General features: G+C 37.2%; 1 protein-coding gene across 1 annotated transcript; it reads right to left on the reverse strand.

Moving 5' to 3' along the window:
• Window positions 1-381: 381 nt before the first annotated feature.
• On the reverse strand, window positions 382-18,219 carry CDH11 (cadherin 11; the record flags this gene model as incomplete). The annotated part of the gene is made up of 11 exons (XM_084270127.1): window positions 382-878; window positions 1,859-2,110; window positions 8,094-8,211; window positions 8,993-9,114; window positions 9,314-9,450; window positions 10,417-10,670; window positions 12,127-12,314; window positions 15,197-15,364; window positions 15,826-15,945; window positions 16,728-17,022; window positions 17,992-18,219. The coding sequence occupies 11 exons, from the start codon at window positions 18,217-18,219 to the stop codon at window positions 382-384; spliced, it is 2,379 nt and encodes a 792-aa protein (XP_084126253.1).
• Between the last annotated feature and the right edge of the window lie 1,840 nt (window positions 18,220-20,059).

Genomic DNA, 20,059 nt, shown 5'->3' on the forward strand with positions numbered 1-20,059 from the left:
CAGCTCAGAACTGTTATCATTTCTAATTTGTGGAAGCTTCTTTGACATAAAAGATTTAGATGTTCATAATACATAAAAGATTCCCCTCATTTGTAGGTTCGCTTTTAGCATTTTCCTTCATTTAAATATTTTGTATTTCTTAAGTGGGTTTTTTCCTCTAGTGAAGTTGGCAGCCAACTTCTGTATTTGCCTTTTGTAGGAAAAGGTACTTCACAGTATTTACCACTTCTACGTCCTTTTTTTAATCAAAGGAATCCTCTCTGTCAAACTTAAATGTTTAAATGAGATTTTTCTTGATTTCTAAAAAAATACCTGCTTACATTTCTTCTGGATTCTTCAACATTGGACACAGTTCTTAAGGCCAAATCTTCAACTTTATTGTTAAGAATCATCATCGAAAGTGTCTTTGGAGCCATACAAGTCTGCAAGTTTCTTAAATCGAGGTCCCCAATTTTGTAGATAGTCGTAGTCCAAATCAGAATCTGTTGTCGCTGACTCTAATGAGCTAAGTGAACCAGCCACTGAGCCTCTTCCTTCATAGCCATAGATCTGAATAGAGTCATAAGGAGGAGCAGTTGGATCATTATCAGCCTCTTGTATTCTTGTGTTGATGAAATCATCAACATCAACACTATTAGGAGCTGGCCGAAGCCCTGGCCTTGGCATATACTGATACTCAGGTTTTATGTCTTTACGAGGAATAAATCCATTGATTCCATCAGGGTTCTGCAAAGTAGCTATGTCAAAAGCTTCAGTATCTTCCTCACCTCCACCTTCATCATCATAAGTAATAATGTTCTCTCGGACATCTTCTTCTTCAAAAACAATCAGAGGTTCTTTTTTCTGTCTTTTCAGTGTTACAAACAACACTACAATGACTATAGGAGAAAAAAACCAAACAAACAACAAGTTAGACTGCCTTCTCCCACAGTAGCTGTTTTATAAGTAGATTATTGCATTCCCTGAAACCTCAGCTTTTGTGCTGCAGTTCATCGTGTATTTTTGCTAACATCTGCATTTTTAGCATACCTAGCTAGTAAAAGCATTGATGTTTGTACACACAATTAAACATACAGATTTGAGGCTTTCCATTTGGGCTGAATGTCATTGCTCTTACTAATTGTTTACTACTAAAAGACTAACTCAAGAAAAACATTTGTGGGCCCCCAGCACTGCATGAACACTGTGGCACTGCCTTTGAGCAGCTCAATCACATGTATATCTGCAACAAAAGAAAAATGAATCATTATTCTCTTCTGTATGCCCATGTTTTATTTCCATGAAAATGGAACTTCTCTTGAGGAACACCTCAAAACTCATGCCTTTGTTGTTGTGTGCCTTCTCACTTCAGCTTTCTATAAAATAACTTTAAAATACATAAAAAGACTATAAATAATTATGAGTAAAATATTTTGTATAAATATTTTTAAATCATCAGGAAATGCTTTACAGCACTTTCTTAAAAGCAGTTCTTCTGAGCCCTTCATTTGTCTCCAACACAAGAGGAGTTAGAGGGAAATAGCTGGCAGGAGCCATTAATCCTGGCTGACCTCAATAAAGAACTTGTCATCCAGGGAAGATCACACAACTTAAAACTGTATGTCATGACCTCCTTTAAACAGTGACCCTGATTAACTGATACTGGGCCGCAAAAGGACGTTCTCCAAGCACACCTAGACAAATTCACTGGTGCTTGCTACTGCAGTTACCATATATTGCATTTCAACCAGGCAGGTTAGTACCTTCTATAAAAATAAAAGCTAAGAAATGAAAATTCATTTTTCCATCTTGGACCTGAAGGCAAGATTAAATTTTAAACCTAAGGGTAGAAGTGTAGTAAGCAAAGAACTTTTTTTACCTAACAAAATCACAATACAAGCAAGAATGGCAACTAAAGCTCCAGTGCTTAATCCAGCATTGAGCATGTAGGCTTCAGCATTGCAGGAGACCATGGAGCCATTGCTGTCACAGCCGCAGACCCGAATGGTGAGGGTGTTGGTGCTGCTCATAGGGGGAAGTCCACCATCACTGATTACAATAGGAAGAAGGTATAAATCTTGCTTTTGGCGACTAAATCCTTCACGTCTAACAAGCACATCAGCTGTGTTATCTGTTTAAAGAAGAGAGATAGTATCATTATTTTTTGCCATAGAGTCATGCTCTTAGTAAATATGGAAAAAATAGATCTTGCCACAATGGCTTTGAATTATGAGATGCTTTAGCTTTATTTGTATAATAAACCAGTACAATGTATCGCTTTCCTAATGACCCAAAAGCAATTATAGAATTGTGTTTCATTATACAGTACCACACTCAATTTTAATTATTTTAGGGTGATGAGGGTAACACAAGGAACACAAAAAATCTCTGTTAGTACCTTTTAGCACTAGCTTCTTGGGAAATACACAATATTTCATCAACTACCAGAATGATTTGGCCTTGGCATTGCTCTTTGAGCTGGTTCTAGTCCCTTTTCAGAATTAAAACCTGCAACGTTGGGGAAAAAATCACCCCCCCTGATTCTTTGTTCTTGGGGTTAGACCTACAGCAATGGAAGGCAGAAGTCTGTACCAAAACGGTCCCTGTTCACGAGACTCCCACCAAAATGAAAAGTCAACATCTGCTGTGTTAGCAGATTTGAACCTCAGTGTTGACCTGTTTCAGTGAGAAACACTAAAGTATTTCATCAGAACCTTTTTTTCACCCGAATTCCCAAAGCCAGAATTCAGAAAGCTTGATCATACATGCACAGTATGTCTGGGCAAATCTTGAATTATGTGGATATGAGGAAGAGTTTGAAGTATTCCTCTAACACAATATACAGTTGTTCTTGCTGCCTGCCATGGACCTCCTGATGCAGAGGATGGAAATCAAGCTGCAATCTCGAACCAGAAACTCATTTTGGATAGTCTTTCACACTTCGTGGGTCAAAGCATTTGAAAGGGAAATGTGTGACGTGAAATACTGGGATGAGCCAGCCAGTGCTTCCTGCTCCCAGCCACCGCTTCCTGCTCGCAGCCACCACAAAGGCTCAGAAGCACAAAGAGCATTTCCTTATTGTGTTCCTTGTTTCTCAGTTCTCAGACCAAAATTAAGTTTATAATAAACATCCTGTAGTAAATAATATCAAACAATCATATCCGTGGTTTTCAGACCTTCAAAAGCTAGTTTAGGATGAGGAATGACTTCACACAACCTTTTCTTTTTTGTCATGCATTTTATTTTTCATAAAAGAATGGCTCTTTTCTCTACTGAAGGAGGGTTATTCACCTCCAACAGTACCCATTTTACTATTGCCTCTGGGTACTGCAGAAGATTAATCATTTTCCTGTTGAAGAGTCAGCATAAATTCCAGAATTTAATAATGCAAATCATAAAACCTCTCTTAATGATCTAATCACTGCTATTTCCATGAAAGTTTGTGAATAAATTATACCAAAAGAGAAGTATTCCTTTATATTAAACACCCTTGCAGGCAGTACCACTGATGCAGGACAAGGTCTGAAACCATCCCCAAATTTGGCGGACATAGGTCAATTTATGGGATGAGAAGGATGTTTAAGTTCAATTTATGGGATGAGAAGGATGTTTACACTAGGGCCCTGTTTAACTGGTTCTTCCACTAATAATTTCTGCAGATCTCACCAGAAAGAGTGATTTTTTTTATGACTGTCCTTGATAGGCCTGTTTGCTACATCCAAAATTAATTCAATATCCCCCTATCTGCACTTCTCCTGCCAAGCCCAGAACACTTCCTGCCCACTGTGGTCACCTCGGCTTGACAGAACTGTAGTCTTACTGAAGTCTTACAAAAATACTGAGTAGAAAACAACTTGTTAACTTCTCCTTTACAGGATGGTTGTATTTGCTAAGGACAGAGAAGCTGATAGAAATCTGATTATTTGCTACTTTTGGTTTTTGGAGGTGCCCTTCATCTCTTTTCAGTCTTTCTAACCTACTAAACATATACATGCAACATTTGCCCAGATGGGCTCTGTAGCACAAGCTTTTTAAAGGATTTTATTGATATCAATGCCTGTACGATCGGAGTCTTATTTTAGAACTTTAAATTAATGGGCTTATAACAATTTGGAATATATATAAATTTAACATCGAATATCTTATTAACCTATCAACTAATACTTGAACTAACAGATATTGATATGGAATAAAACTATTCCACAGGGTTCTCTAAAATGCATTTAATAATTCATTTCCTCAACATGAGAACAAAGATTTGCTCTGTTAAATGAATGATCACAACAGGACAGATTATTCTTGTGGTAAAGAAATATGAACACTAATAGTGGGCTGAGCTACAACTGCCTAGAGGCTGCAAAGGCAATAAGGGAGGAAACACAGACAACATTATACATTAGTATATTTAGTCTGTTGGCTACACGGTTTATTACATTATGTTACATAGTGCCGTATGTTTCTTGAATTTTGGCATCTTAAAGAGTAAGTAGAAATAAGAAAAGGATGGCAAAATATTGTAAGGACTAGCCAATTCCACTGCAGTCATTTACACCTCACTAAGGATGAATTTGATGCAATGGTTGATTTATCTGGTTCAACTTGAAGTGATTTCTAGCTTAAAATCAGTTTTAAAAATGAAAAATCCAGTCAACACATGCAGTTAAGGTTCAAAGGAACTACCCTACAGCAGTCCTAAAAAGTCATTTTTTAAAAACTTTGTTTATGTTCACTTCTCACATTTAGAAGAAACAAAAAAACCCATCTTTTACATAGATAAAAGATAACATATAATCCTAGCTAATATTCTCATCCATGCTTTTTCATTATTTTCAAGTCCCAGGACTATAACTATAATCCAGGTATAATGGCATCTTTTAAGCCCAGAAACAGAAGTTAAATGTCAATACCAGCTTAAAACTATTACTTAACACATATGGGAGCTACTTGACTGACAGTCTTAACGAACACAATGGGGGTTAACACGAGACAGAAGAAAGAAAACAGCCCTCTCAACACCATCCAGAAAAAGTCACGCGCTCTCATTTCCCCAGCTATTATTGTCTGGGCTATCCAATATCCAAGTGTTGTAAGTGAAGATTACCTATACTCTCCATGAAATCGTCACAATTGGGAGTTAAAACTGCATTACTTTATGGTGATCTCCAAGGTGATCTTCCTGACCTTTGATTTTCATCTTTTTCTCTGGTGAACTTATTGATGGCTTTCCAGGTTTTTCTCTACACACAGGCAAGCGTAGCTTAGCTTCTGGGGGCTTGCTAACATACATGTTTTGTAAGGAGGCTTCTAGATTAAAGAAGCCGACTGCAGTGTGAACATTATCAGCTATATCAGAATGTGAGTGCTGATTCAACAAGAAATCTAAACAGTTTCAGGTATCCAACCGTCTAAAATCATTACCAGGCAGCAGCAATTGCTGTGGAGACTTCCTGGCAAAGTCCCGTAACTTTATTGTTCATGTGTTTCAAAATGTCTTGATTAAAAGGTCTGAAATTGAAAGCCAGAGGACATGTTTTTATTAAACAGTAGATTTTAGTCACTGATTGTAGCGGTCTCACAGATTTAATTTCAGTCTCTGTAAAGCGCCTTTGAGAACGTTACCGCACCTGGCTTTTGCCGTGGGGGTGCAATTCGTGCTTTGCGTGGCATGGTAAAGCAAGGTGGCTGCTCTCCGCCCAGCGACACTGGCTGTGTGCCCAGCCTCCATGCAAGGTGAGCAAGCCCAAGTAAAGGGCATTTTAGTTTAGGCCAGAGCAGGATTAAAAGCAGGAAATCCATTTACTAAAAATCCATCTCTCTGCTGTGAAGTGTCATGAGTCTCTACTGCTCTTTTGAAGGTCTGACTTGAATGGGAGTAAAATTGAACAGTGCCTGGGCAAACACAGTGCTGTTTATTTACGTGTGTTTTATCACAGCGTGTGATAAGTCATTATCTCATGTTTTCTATGGAAGATAGTCTCAGCTGAAAAACTCGGTAACACAGTAGGCTATTAATAGGATGTAGAATGTGATTACGCTTTTTTGGATTACTGCAATATGTGATTACTTTTAGGAGTTGGTAGAAAGAAACTCTATTAAATGATAATTATAGGACTGTATTCACTTTAAAGTTCTGTAATAGACCCAAACACTGGAGTTTTCATTAACTGTTCTCCACAGTTAATAAAGCCATTTTTCTCTGAAACTAAAAGTTCCCTCTGAAAGCGGTGGCATGGTATACAGACTGCTCAGATTTACCACTGAAAAAAACCCAAACCTTCAAATCATCATGTAAATTATTTTTCTTACAAACAGCAGCAAACTCTCTAACTCAGTTTTTTTATATGGAAGTAGATCGAATTTTAACTTTTTAAATCTGTCCTCTACCATATCTTGCTTAAAAAACCTCCACAGAAATAGTTAATTTAGCAGTGTCATTGGATTCAGGATTGTACGAAAATGAGGGAAAGACAGGATGGAAACAGATGAATTTCATTACACTATTCACTTCCCGAAACACAGCTATACAGGAGGCTTTGATCCTTAAATACTGTCCGGCAACTATTTGCAGTATTGTCAGGTACAGTCCCTACAATCAACTGACATCATCTTTTCAATTACAAACCATTTTTCTTTGGGCGAATTTGTCATTAAAAAAAAAAAAAAAAAGAATGAATTTGCTGCATATGGAAATGAAGGATTAGTGGAATTGGCTGGACTCAGGAGCCATAATACCCTTTGCCTGCAGCTGTATTAGAGCATCTCAATTCTGACCTATGCTTCCTCTGTTAGATTGTAAAATCTAATCCCTTTTCAGTTTGATATGGTGACCAGAAAATGTTTTTATAAAGAAAAACTTGGCCTCAGGGTGTCAAGCAAAGAATAAATATATATTTACTTATCTCTAAAAATACTTTCATCAATTTTTCAAAAATTGTGTTTTACTGCTTTAAAGAGAATAAATATAACCCCTCCACTGGATCCTTTATGAATTGCTTATGCATGTACAAGTGTCAAGCACTAGGCAACAGTATTACTTTTATCCTTAAAAAAATCACAGAAATTTTGTTTGGGAACTCTGATGCTAATTACCCTCGCTTCAGATGTTGATAGAGAGATAAAGTATGCCACAGCATAACACCTGAGAGAAAAAAGTTTTTACTGAAATCATGTATCTGGATCATGTTGCCTTTTGTACTTCTGACACTCCAGAAAAAACTATTTGGATTCATTATTTAAACCAGCTCAACTGAGTTCTACTTTTCAGAAAAAAGTCAAGTTTCCTTCAAACATTAAAGCTTGCTAATTAAAGCCAATTTCTTAGACGCTGAAGCAGCTCTTTCCCTTTACAGGTAAAAAAGAAATGAACATTGAATGAGAATATCATATTGATTATCACTAAGTAAACAGAGTAAATATGTATAATAGCTGAAACTGCCTTTACCCCTCTCTGGCTTCCTCAACCTCTGGCAAGTTAGGTCCACTGATATTATGACGCTAGAGGATCATTTAAGTTTTGATGCTCAGCTATGCCTACATACCCATAGATATACCTGACATACACTCAATCATGGTATGCTTCACAACATAAATCTCCATTTGTATTTCCTATACAAAGTTAGAGCAGGAGTGACTTTACTCCATTAGGAATCTAGACTGTGTCTATTGTGATCCACAATTTACAAAAACCAGCATGCAAAGTAAGGTGAACAAAATACAGGCAACCTAACAATTTATTCTGCCTCAGCTAATTCTAGCTTAGCAAGTACGTTTTCTTCAAACCAATGAGATTGGACAGTTACATCTAGTGAATGCTTCTGCCAAGAGTTTTTACCCTCTTCCTGGGAGATAAAATAGCAGTGGATTTCTCATGTATGGTATTATTATAAAATTTAAAATAAATATTCAGTAAATTGAAAGTGAGTTAACAAGCATTATATTATTCCAAGAACATCCTTGTAATTCAGCTATAATTCTTCTGCTTCCTCCTCTAAATCTCTGGAAAACAGACATACTGTCAAAGTTAATGTAACTGCTGTTGGATGACATTACGTTGGCTATTAGTTTTACTTTGTCATTTCTTTGGACTCTAGTATAGAGGGAATCTTTACACAAACCTCTGTTGTCTCTGAGTGTAAAATTTGGATTATGAATAATTTCAGGTGGTAAACTGAAGATAAATCTTGGTCCGTTGGCTGAGTCATCCTTGTCATCAGCACTAATTGTAATAAATTGCTGTAAAAGAAAAGTACTCTGTAAACGAACGGCTCCTTCTCTGGATACATCACATATATATGGTGTTCTGAGAAAATCTCTCTAATACAAAGAATATCGAAATAACAGAACCCCCCCCCATATACCTCAACAAATGCATGCAATTACAGACACAGAGCTGACTCAAAACTAGAACAGGCAATCTTTATTTTTTATTACGTTTAGCCAACACAGAATTATAGATTTAAAAGGATGCACCTATATATATGCATTCTTACATAAAAATATGTGCTAATGGATAACTTAAGAGACTAAACAGAATTCTGCAGAAAATTCTCCAGCTCAGAGGCACTTAGCACAATGTCCTTTTCAAACTGCAATAGTGCAGATAACGTGTGGAGTCATATTTCTGCATGATAGTAACCCCTCTTCCTCACACACTGTTCAGGGATAAATATGTAGGCTAAATTCTACAATTTTTCCCATAAGATGATATTTCCCATGAGATGATATTTCTGTAATATCCAAAACAGGCTCACACCTGGGAAAGCTGCTCCCAACCACCTTCATTGCCCCTATCACTGTGGATACTCACAGTCAACACCAGTCCTATTCAATGCACGAAGCACCGTAACTATACCTGTCGATAGCAGTTCAAAATAAAAACACAGGAAAGTGCCTTTCTGTGTGCTCCAGGCATTTTGTTTGTTTACTACTCCTCATTTAGCTGCCAACACAAAACTGGACTAACACCCTGAAGAAAGAAATTCATGCTGAGGGAAGGTGGTGGGCACAGGCATACCTGATTGCTTCGAGCATTCTCGCAGACAAACGCCTCGTAGGCATCTGCAAATTTTGGAGCATTGTCATTGACATCAACGACCTTAATTGCAACTGGAACTTTGGCTTTCTGGTGTTGCTTGTCTAAGGGAGTAAGAAAAAACAAAATGAAACAGAGGCAGGAAAACCCCTCAAAACAAACAAAATCCCAGCTGTATCCAGGTAAAAATGAAATAGGCTGAAGTATTTCTGTTGGGAATTACTGCAGCTTATCAAAGTGAGACAATTAAAAGGCTATGGGATTTATGTCACTGGTTATTAAATACCTCAGTGAAATACTTACGGACTTCAAATGCAAAGACAGAGATATTATGCCAAGCAATGTCTTCCCTATCCAAAGTTTTTAGTGTCTCGATATTACCATCTTCTTCATTAATAAAAAAATATCTTTCAAGGTCAGTGTGACGATCAATTAAATATCTAAAGAAGATTGAAAGTCCGGAATTAGATAAAAGAAGATGCATTAGTTCAATACACCCAAATTTGTTCCATATCATTTTTATATTTAAATAATTATAAGTAGCACACTTACTACCCTTAATATCATTGTCAAAGGGATGATATGTGTTCTTTTAAAAGGAGATTCACCTGGTAGTTTCCTACATTTAGAAAAATACTATGTCAGAATGTTTGTTGTAAACAAAACCCAACCCATTGGCTTTTGAAGTCTTGGTATTAAAGCCCTCAATTTATTTTCTTCTTTTATGAAAAATGATAAAAATATCTCCTGAAATATTTATATTTTCTTCTGTTTCATATTAATCATTAAGATCTTCTGGGTCTTCTGATCTTTTGAGTACTTAGGATGCTAACTGAGGATACCAGCTTATTTAATAGTACCCATTATCTACACATTTCTACAGCTTTGTGCAGTTCTACTTTTTGAATCTTTACTCTGCGATTCTTCAAAACCTTAACTGTACCCACAAAAAAGAGGTTTGTAATTTATTTTACACTGAAAACTTGACAAATGAAAATAAACCAACAGAAAACTACCCAGTATAACTGCAGAAAAGGTGTCTGTGTATGTGCTTGGCATTAGCAACTATCCAATGTAATATCTAACCTACTGCATAGATTTCTATATTTTAAGAAAAAACATGCTGTGATAACAGCATAGGATATTTTATAAAAAATGTTATCTAGAACAGAGTCTAACAAAGATGTCCTAAAGTACATTTTAGGCAGACATAGCTATGGCTTTGAGAGACTAGAAGTTTATGGAACAAGACATAAAAACAATGCTTCATGGTTAAGGTTTTTAATATTCTCGGTGAATACTAAATATTACTTTGTTAGATCTATCATCACACTATCTTAATAACTTGCATAACAATTCTAAAAGCTAATGCTTAGACAGAAACCACCTGCTCCAATGAAGCATACCTTATAGCACTGTTTGCAGCGTCAGGGTCTTTGGCATGTACTTTTCCAACCACAGTACCAGATGCTGCATTTTCTTGTACTTCAAAAATATAACTTGGTTTTAAAAACACAGGTGGCTCATCAGCGTCTTCCACTGATATCTTCACTGTTACTGTGTCCTTGAATGGCCCATTGCTGATAAACTTCGGATCAATATGTACATTAGCTGCTTCCACCTTCAGACTGTAGGACTTTTTGGTTTCAAAATCTAAGAGCTGCAAGAAACAAGAAGACAATGCATTCTGCAGTTAGGAAAACTGGAGTGTAAAAGCAATAAGCAGTCCCCTAGTATTTAATGACATAAAACACATGTGAGCATCTGTCAACAAGCTTGGACTGAAATGTGTATATTTAAAAACATAAAGACTCAAATGGAAGGAGCTACATTCTATGTATGGAGCAGCATAGGAAGGCGCTCAGAAAATCATGACAGTCCTTGTCTTGCTCTTTGCTTCCTGTATCACTCAAGAAACCATCCTTCCTGGAAAAAATAACCTTTTCTTCATGCAACCTTCCAGGTAGCACAGAAGAGCGATGGACAGGAAAAGGATTCCCACAAAATGTCAGGCTTGGTCTATCCCAAGCTGGCAAACTACTGGGTACTCCATGAAATAGGACACAGAGAAGTTTAATTATTTAAGCAGTAGGGAAAATATGAAGATGATTTGCAGTGCTTTTATTTCATAGTTCTTTCAATCCATAGATCTCATAGCATTTTACAAAGGGCAGGTGAAACAATGCCGCATGAGGTAAGTCCTTTTGGGAGCCTGATCAAAGTCACAGCATTTCTGCGTTGTTATTGACATGAAACGGCTGCAGCGTTGCAGTATCAGAGCCTCAAAATGATCATGCAGGTGCCAACCACAACTCACAAAGTATGCTAACACCATAGATTGAGTGGTGTGACAGTTCACCCACGTTTTAAAATACATAAAAACTATATTCCCACCTCTAGAACGGATAGAGTAACGGAACCACAGCATAGTTCGGACCAGAGGAGACCTCTGGGTCTCTTTCTGAGAGACTACCTCAATGTACAGGGCAGGGCTAGCTTTGAAGTTAAGTTGCCCAGTCCTTCTCCTTTGAGTTTTGATTATCTCCAAGAGAGATGAATAGCTATAACAAAACAAAGGGCAAAATAATAGTGCTTAAATAATGAATTAAATTAATTTAAAATTCATTTAATAACGCTTTTAAAGATCACACTGATGGATTGTATATGAAATCACCTGGGTATTTTTGCTGCTTTTTGCATAGCCTGTGACTCCTTCAGAACAATATTGTGGACAATGCACAGCTGAAGAATTCAAACTATAGGGCATGAGGCTATTCAGACCGAACATAAAGCAACAGTGAATGTCCGCTACTTGTCAGCACTAGGCAAAACTTCATTAACAATGAAGCTGATGGCATTGTATTTTACCGTGACTTTTTATTATGAATTCATTTAGTTTGTGCAATTAATCCACTGTACAGTATTTATGTAACTCTTCTTGGTTACTTTCTTCCATTCCAATTCAGCTACTGGGGAAATGGAATATTAAGAGTTAATCACAGCTTTAGAAACAAATTAAGTGAAATTGCAATTAGTGATATTTTAGCTTAGATGGTAACCCATTATTACAAAATATTCTGTCAGCAACAAAGAATACTGCACTCAGTATTACTCACCTTCTTAAGTTTTACAACACCTTCCTGAGTTTCATAATCTGTTGTAATTTCAAACATATCCATGCCATCTCCATCAATGATGCTGTAAGCTACTAAGCCATTTTCCCCAATGTCTGGATCTTTGGCCTTCACTCTGCCTACTTCCTCTCCTGGGACAGCTGCTTCCGACACTGACATCTGGTACACACCTGGTGGAATAAAAAAAGGCATTTGCCTTAAGTATGCAGTCTGTTCTTCAGTTGTATATTTACTCATTTAACTTGTAAGTTCCAAATAAACACAGTAATTTTTTACATTTTCAAATCCCCTGAAGGAATGTTACATTATAAAGAGCTCTGAGAAGCGAGTCATCTGTGAAATCTTAAAATACATTGCTAATCTATATAGCATTACCTATTCACTGATGTTATACACAACATCTGTGTACCTCTGTCTCTGTTCAGGGTGGGGTTAAAAGACAACCAATCAGTCAGAATGCAGAAATTGTTGTGACATCGAGGTTATCATTCATATCAGATATGCTATTACAGAAATTGAAGGAAAATTCTCTTTCATAAGACTCATGGACTGACCTTCGACTCTGTTGAGTCCAGAAGTATTTCAGGAGCCACACAATGTATACAATTAATTGGATAAGAGCTCTCTGCTGTTTTCTGTGGCTTTAATTAGAGCTATGTAACAATGATTATTACAATTTAACACAACAGAGAAAACAGGGATTCCACAACAAGAAAAAAATGGCTTTCCTTCCTCAAACTCCAATAGGAAAACCCTTCCCAAACATCACACAATGTGTGGCCAGACTGGTTTTTCCTTGCATATTCAGGAACACCGGAGGAGAGCAATACCGCTCCCAGATAAATCTCTCTCCAACAATTGTCATTTAGATAGCATCGATTCCAGGACCTTCCCAACCCACTCCAGAGTTCAGGCAACATAACATGATCCTAAATGTACAAATCTATGTCAGCTTTTTCTGACACTTCATCAGCATTAGTGAATCGGGAAAAAAAAGTATGAAAAATTAAAATAATCTAATTTATTTCCCCCCCACCCCCCATTTTCTTTGGAACATCAGCACCCTAGAAACATCAGGAGACTTACACCAGGCAGGGACTTGGCTCATTACCCATAAAAACAACTGGCACATGTCATTGAAATAGGTCATTAACTCTAATCACAAAGAACCCCAAATTTAAATTTAAGCACTTAACTCATTAAGGGTTTGAACAATGAACAAAAAACCCAACCAACCAAACAAGCAAAAAATCAATCACTTGGGAATTTATATAAACAGGTGAAACCCTGATTTTGAGTTACAAAGCATTCCAAGTTAAGGTTTTAAGTTGGGGTCGAATGATTAATAACTGATATTTGGCATTTTAAAGATAAATATTATCCCAAAACACTTAGCAAACTGGCTTGGATTTGTAGAGGAAAAACCCATCATCTGATTGCTGAGGAGTTACTCAACAAAATACCATGTATGGGGGTGCAAGTTATGATTTAGGGTGAAGAGGTATGTTTGTGAGGTATGCAAAACCTGATGCTTTCAGGATTTAATACTTTCCCCTTTTAGAATTGTAGAAAATGCCGACATAGATTTTTTACATTCAGGGACCAGTTATGACATTTAAGTTCTTGCGTGAGGGTCCAGGAAGCTGAAACACTGGAAGAAGAGCTGTTGGAGAGATGGTCTTTTCCAGGATGTATCAGTATCACAATGGTTTCTCAGAGGAGAAACAGGTTGGGCTGGAATGGCGTATACACTGCAATCCAAAAAAAACCCCAAACAACCCATGCAGAGATGAGATGCACAACAGATGTGTGAGAACATTAGTGTACTTCAACCCAACTGTGAAGACTGAATCTGTTAATGTCAACCCTGATTAATTTTATATGTGAAAAATAAATAGCATAGGTATAAAAAAATTGCTTTATTTGACCACCAACCATACACTTCAACCATCAATAAACAAAATTAATTGCACTAAAATTAGTTTGTATTGCCATAAATATAAGTCTCGTGGAGCATCCAGGCTTAACTTTTATCCTTATGGACATTCACTGAGAGTGTTGATAGAAGCAAAGGATGAAGCATCAGTGCTTAAAATGAAAGGCTGGGTGAAATAAAAAATAATGCTTACTCTCTTAAAGGTCTGTCAAAGACCTGAAAAGGCATAGCCATGAGCTGCTAATAGATTGTGCAACACTCATCAAGGAGCAAGAACAGCAAAAAACTTCAAGCAAGAACATAATGTATCTCCTTTCCTTCATTGAAAAGCAAAGTGGATTTGTGCATTGAAAATGGCTATCGTAACTGTGCTTGCAAATAGCTATGGAGTACTGAGAGGCATGAGACCACTTGGAGACGTTTTTTGAACACTGTAACTCTAACTGGAGAGCTTTCTGTTGCATACACACTATGTGACTACTACATAGTGCAATTCTCCCAACACAGAACAACTTGTTCCTGCCCAATACATGCAGGGATTTTTGTTTTAATCTCCTATTTCCCCGTAATAACTTTTTAGAGTTCTTGTGGTCTGAGCAGAGTAGTAAACACTGCTTGATTTTTTTAAAGTGTCTTTTACATCCAGACTGTAATTATGAAAATGGAAAAGGAAGAAAACCAGCTTATTCCAGCAATGCTGCAGGGCACTTATCTTTTCTAGTATTTTTGACCGATTTGGTTAAACACACAGGAGAGCCCTCAAGAAATGAGCTTTTTTCTCCATTAAGAGAGAAGTCCAGACTGCATCTCCCTGGTCATATCATAGATACATTTATAATGTAACTTGGTCCAGTAGTTTTAAAAATTAGATGCAGGGTTAGCAATCTTTGTTATCTAATGTTGACCTTAAAAAAGTCTCACTTTGCAACACAAAGCAAATAATCTAGATACTAAAGCTTGATATGTTACTACCAAAATGTGTAATAATATTTACCTATTTACATGTGTGCTGTGATAATACATCAGTTACTGCTTTTTGAAGTTTTGAATACATCTGATACTATACAGCTATGGCTATTAGTAGTAAATGTGAATAAGGGTTTTATTGTTACTTACTCTGCGGGAACTTTGGTGGATTATCATTGACATCTGTAAGTGTAATCGTCACTTTGGTTGTCCCTGAGAGGCCTCCCATGTGTCCTCCCATATCTTTTGCCTGTATGACAACGTGATACTCTTCCTTAGCTTCTCTGTCCATATTTGGAAGGGCAGTTCGTATAATTCCTATATATACAAAGGAAACACGTCACACACCTATTTTCACAGGTTCACACCACAGAAATTGGATACTGCCTTATTAGCTTGTATTAAAATACAGTAGTATTTCAGTAAGGTTACAGGTTGTGTTTTCCCTACAATGTACAACGTGCTATGCAAGAAAAGTAGCCCAAATATTCAACAGAGCTGAACATAGAACAACCATGAACAATTACAGTCCAGCACAGAAATTGCCACTTCTATCATACCATATCAAAACACAAAAGAAATAGTGTATGATCTTTCTAGTGTAGTGTGCCCAGAAGCTCTACCAAGTGCCAGGAGACCAACCTGCAAAAGAGCTCAGCTAGAATCAAGAGAACGAAGGAAGCTTTGCTCAAGCCCATCAGTAGATAGACCCAATTGTACTGCCTCAGTCAATACATTTAGTCCACGAGGTCCTACTCAAATAAACTGCTCAATAATACCTGTTTGAGCTTCCACCGAGAAGTACGGCTGACCTTCAAGAATACTGTAAACCAATTTGGCACTGTTCCCATAGGTAGGATCATCAGCATCTGAAGCTGTTACCTGAATAACTGATGTTCCTAAAAATGGAAAGCAAACACAGAAGGAATACAGTCAGAAGCAAACATGCCTGTAAGAACTGTGCAAAGATGCTTTCAGTCATACAGCATAACTATTTCTTAACTTTTTTATTTCCACGTCTGGTAAATGAAAAGAAAAAAAAATTACTTGGCAATTTATATACAACAAAATAAGACTCATATGATCCAAAAAGATTTGTCACCAGCTGTGATGTGGGATTAATGTTCTAAACAGTGAAGATATAAAAGTCAGCAGTCACTCTTTACCATTATGGGTTTTTTCCTCTGTAGTTTAAGCGTTATATTGCTTTTGTCTTTAGACAGCCAAACAATAGTTTTCTTTTTACACTCTAAGTTTCAGAGAAATCATTCCTGTAAAATCTCTGAGATAGACAGAAGCTTAAACAGGAGATGAAAATGGAATAGAGAGTGTGGCAGTAACTCCTTAGCTTTATTACACAGCTCTGCGAAAGGAATGATCTTGGCATATACCCCAGAGACTTCACAGTCCATAGGTTCCAGGGTGCCCTCACGTCCCTTCCTAGGAGGAAATGGTCCTGGTTTAGGACCCATCTAGAGACACTTCAACCATGACAGTTAGTAGCTGTGCAGGGTTTGATTTGGTCAGCAAATCAGGTAAATTGACTGAGTCACTGGCTGAGCATGAAGTAACTCTTACTTCCCAAAATTCTAGACAATAAGAATAAAATAAAGCCAAGACATACTGACAACGCAAGACATTCCACAGGGCCAGGGACGGAGGTGCATTTATGAGTACTTACCTACATTTGATCTCTCTGGCACATTGGCATGGTAGTTTTCATGAAGAAACTCAGGTGGGTTGTCATTTATATCTTGAACTTTAACAATGAACTCAGAAGGTGGTTCCAAAGGTCTGTTAGTGTTCCTGTCTACAGCTTGTGCCGTGAGAGTGTACTGAGCTCTCTCCTCCCGGTCCAGTGTCTTTGTTGCATGGATGTTCCCTGATTTGTCATCAATAACAAAAATTATTCCAGCTCCTTCACCTGAGAGAATGTATTTAATGTTTCCATCTCCAGAATCAATATCCGAATGAAGCTAAAAAATGAGAAACAGACATACATTAACAAGATGGAATATATTTCATGTCTGTGTTTATGAAACAAAAGAAGTCATGAAATTACTATAATTTCATAGTTCTCAAAAATCTTGTCTTACATCACACAATAATCCATACTCAGGCACGTGCTGTGAATACATCTGCCCTACTTTCAGAGAAGCTGTCTGTACAGACTTGCATGCTACCAGGTATAGGGTGCTACTGAGACCCAAGCTTTAAGATTTAAGGAAGAGATAGTTAAAACAGTTTTTTTGTTGAAATGAAGGTGAAAGGAAGAGTCGTTTTCACAAAGACTCGGTACACTTCATACTAATCATATTCTACTGGGTTGCGTGTAAAAAGCTATTACATGACAGTTGGGGTGTAACAAATAAGTCAATCAGTGATTGCCAACTAGTTTTTAATTACCACCTCTTCAATATAAAAATAGTATCAAATGCTTACTAGCCACTCTTACTTTTGCAACCAATGCACACTGCAGTTTGATGAACCAAGGAAACATTGAGCCAAATTATGGATTTACAGATTTTATATTGACACCTACAAATTGCACAATACTAACCAAACCAGAATACCCAGAATGGTAGAATGGTATTTGCTGTCACTGACCCTGCTCTCCACTCTGTGCTGGGGTTAAGTCAGCAGAGTTCTGCTAAGCATTTATAAAATGGAAAATATACTGGTTTATTAATGTATTTATATTCTGTTAGTGTTAGACTGTAACAGAATAAAAAGTTCACCCAGGATGTGTGTACATATACATGTGCACACAGATATATATCTCCCTCTACAATTACCTGTCACACACTTAAAGTGACTGATAACTTGAAAATGAAAGGGTGAGGATACCCACTGAGCAGCATGCTTTTACTGACCTGCTGTGCTACAAGTTACATTTTTGATTGCTGTTTTTAAAATTGATGAATGAAAAAGAAATTCTTTCTTACCCTTCCTACTAGCACAGGATCTGGTCCCGTATACTCCTCTATAACAAAGAACTGATTCCACACCCAGCCCCTTTTTGAACGATGCAGAACTTGTCCTTCTTTTCCTTTTTCATGGTGACCATGAAGCGATGGCCTTGTGTGGGTCAGTTTTTCTGTAGTTATGGCATGGCTGTAATACAGCATGCCCAGGCAGATAAGAGCGGCGTGTAAACAATTGTCCTCCTTCATTTTTGGTTATTTTGTAGGCACAGGAGTATCCAAGAATCTACCCCTTCCACCTTGGAAGTCAAAAAGTTTGAGGCTACAGAAAAGTTTCAGATAAAACGTTCTGCACATAGGATGCCACCACACATGAAACACATCACTTTAATGCTCTGCAGCTTCCCAACTTAATCCCTGAAAGAAAGGAAAATGGAGATTGTCAGTTCTTTCACGTCTTTGAGATGTAATAACTTTTTTATTATGCAAAATAAAACTAGGACTACATTGGAAAATTTCAAGATAAGACGACAGTTAAAATATATTAATAATTAGGGAATACTGAGTAATGAGCATATTTGGCGCTTCGTTACATGCCACTACCACCTTGCAAGATCTTCTGCCTTAGAGCATGAATTTGAGATACAGAATCCTATTCTCTCACGATCCTTCCAAATGGATTTAGTCCAAGATGCAAGGTAACTGTAGAAATACCTAATTTATTTCTAAGCCATCTTTGGAGCTTAGATATGTAAGCCTTAGATACAAGCTGTTAAGCCGTAGGTTTAGATCTAAGACAGATACCAAGATAGTTGCTCATCAACTGTAGGTTTAGATATAAGTAAGATGCCAAGATAACTTGCTTATCAAGAATGGAATATTTCTACTCATGCCTGGAAAACGGCCTTTTCATAACCAACAGCTTTTAATGCTAAAAATAACTATCTATGTTTTTCTAGGCAGGAGCAGTGCCTGACAGAACTCCAAGAATCTACTTTTTGGATTTAGACCCTTGAAGTAGGGTCTTCTACCTCCCTCTGAGGATGAAGTCATCAAATTGGAGATTGCCAAAATTGATTGCAAATTCTGTCTTTGTGCTGGTGACAATAACTGCCACGAGCCAATAAAAACATATTCAGATACTTTTTACTATAATAATTGATTTGGCTATTTATTCCTACTTTGCCTGTGATTTAAATTACCAAAATTATATTGATTTCTTACTTTCAAATAATTCTTAAAACACTAGGTCAGAATTAATATTTGAAACAGAAATTGCATAATACAGTGAAACCTGAACTAAGGTCTATACCTCCAGCAGCTAACAATCCATCATAAAGGCCACTTTGAGTTATCCCTGGGGTTTCCAATATATTCTCCTTTAATCTTTACAGAACAGCCAGTTTTTGCATGGTCCCTATGATGTTTGTTTCAGCTTTCAGTCGAATTCACTTTTCTGTTCAGCACAATATTAATATAAGCTCAAATTTATTTTCATACAGGCACATTTATAATTATGTTACCATTGTCTGATTTATTTTTGAGAAACAAGGAGATCTTACACATAGTACTTGCAGCAGATAAAATGGCACCATAGAGTAAACCTTGAATGTACATTGCATTCTGTAACTCCAGCAAGAGATACAAATCTCACTAGAACCAAACCCACTCATCTTGGGATGTGTTTATGAAATCCTAAGTTGTGTCCTCTTATCCACACCACTTTGCACAGTTACATAAAAATACACACCCAATACTAACAGACAGGGGGGTTTTAAACAAGTCATTCGTAAATAGGAAATGAAATATTTGTTTTTATTTCCTAAAAAATAAGTTTTCATTTTTGTTTTATTGAAAACTGAAATCACCTCATGCACTGGGTCTGGCTGAGATGGAGTTCATTCTCCCCCCAGCAGCCCTCACAGTGCGATGTACTGGTAGCCAACAAGGTGTTGATAACCCACAAGTGTCTCGGCTGTTACTGAGTGGTGCTGGCACACATCAAGGCTGTCTCTCCAACATTGTCCCTCCCATGACCTATAGCTGGCGGGGGGGCAGGGATGGGCAAGATCTTGGGAGGGGACACTGC

This window comes from Gallinula chloropus (assembly GCF_964237585.1).
Source record: "Gallinula chloropus genome assembly, chromosome: 13".
In the NCBI taxonomy this organism is placed as follows: Eukaryota; Metazoa; Chordata; class Aves; order Gruiformes; family Rallidae; genus Gallinula; species Gallinula chloropus.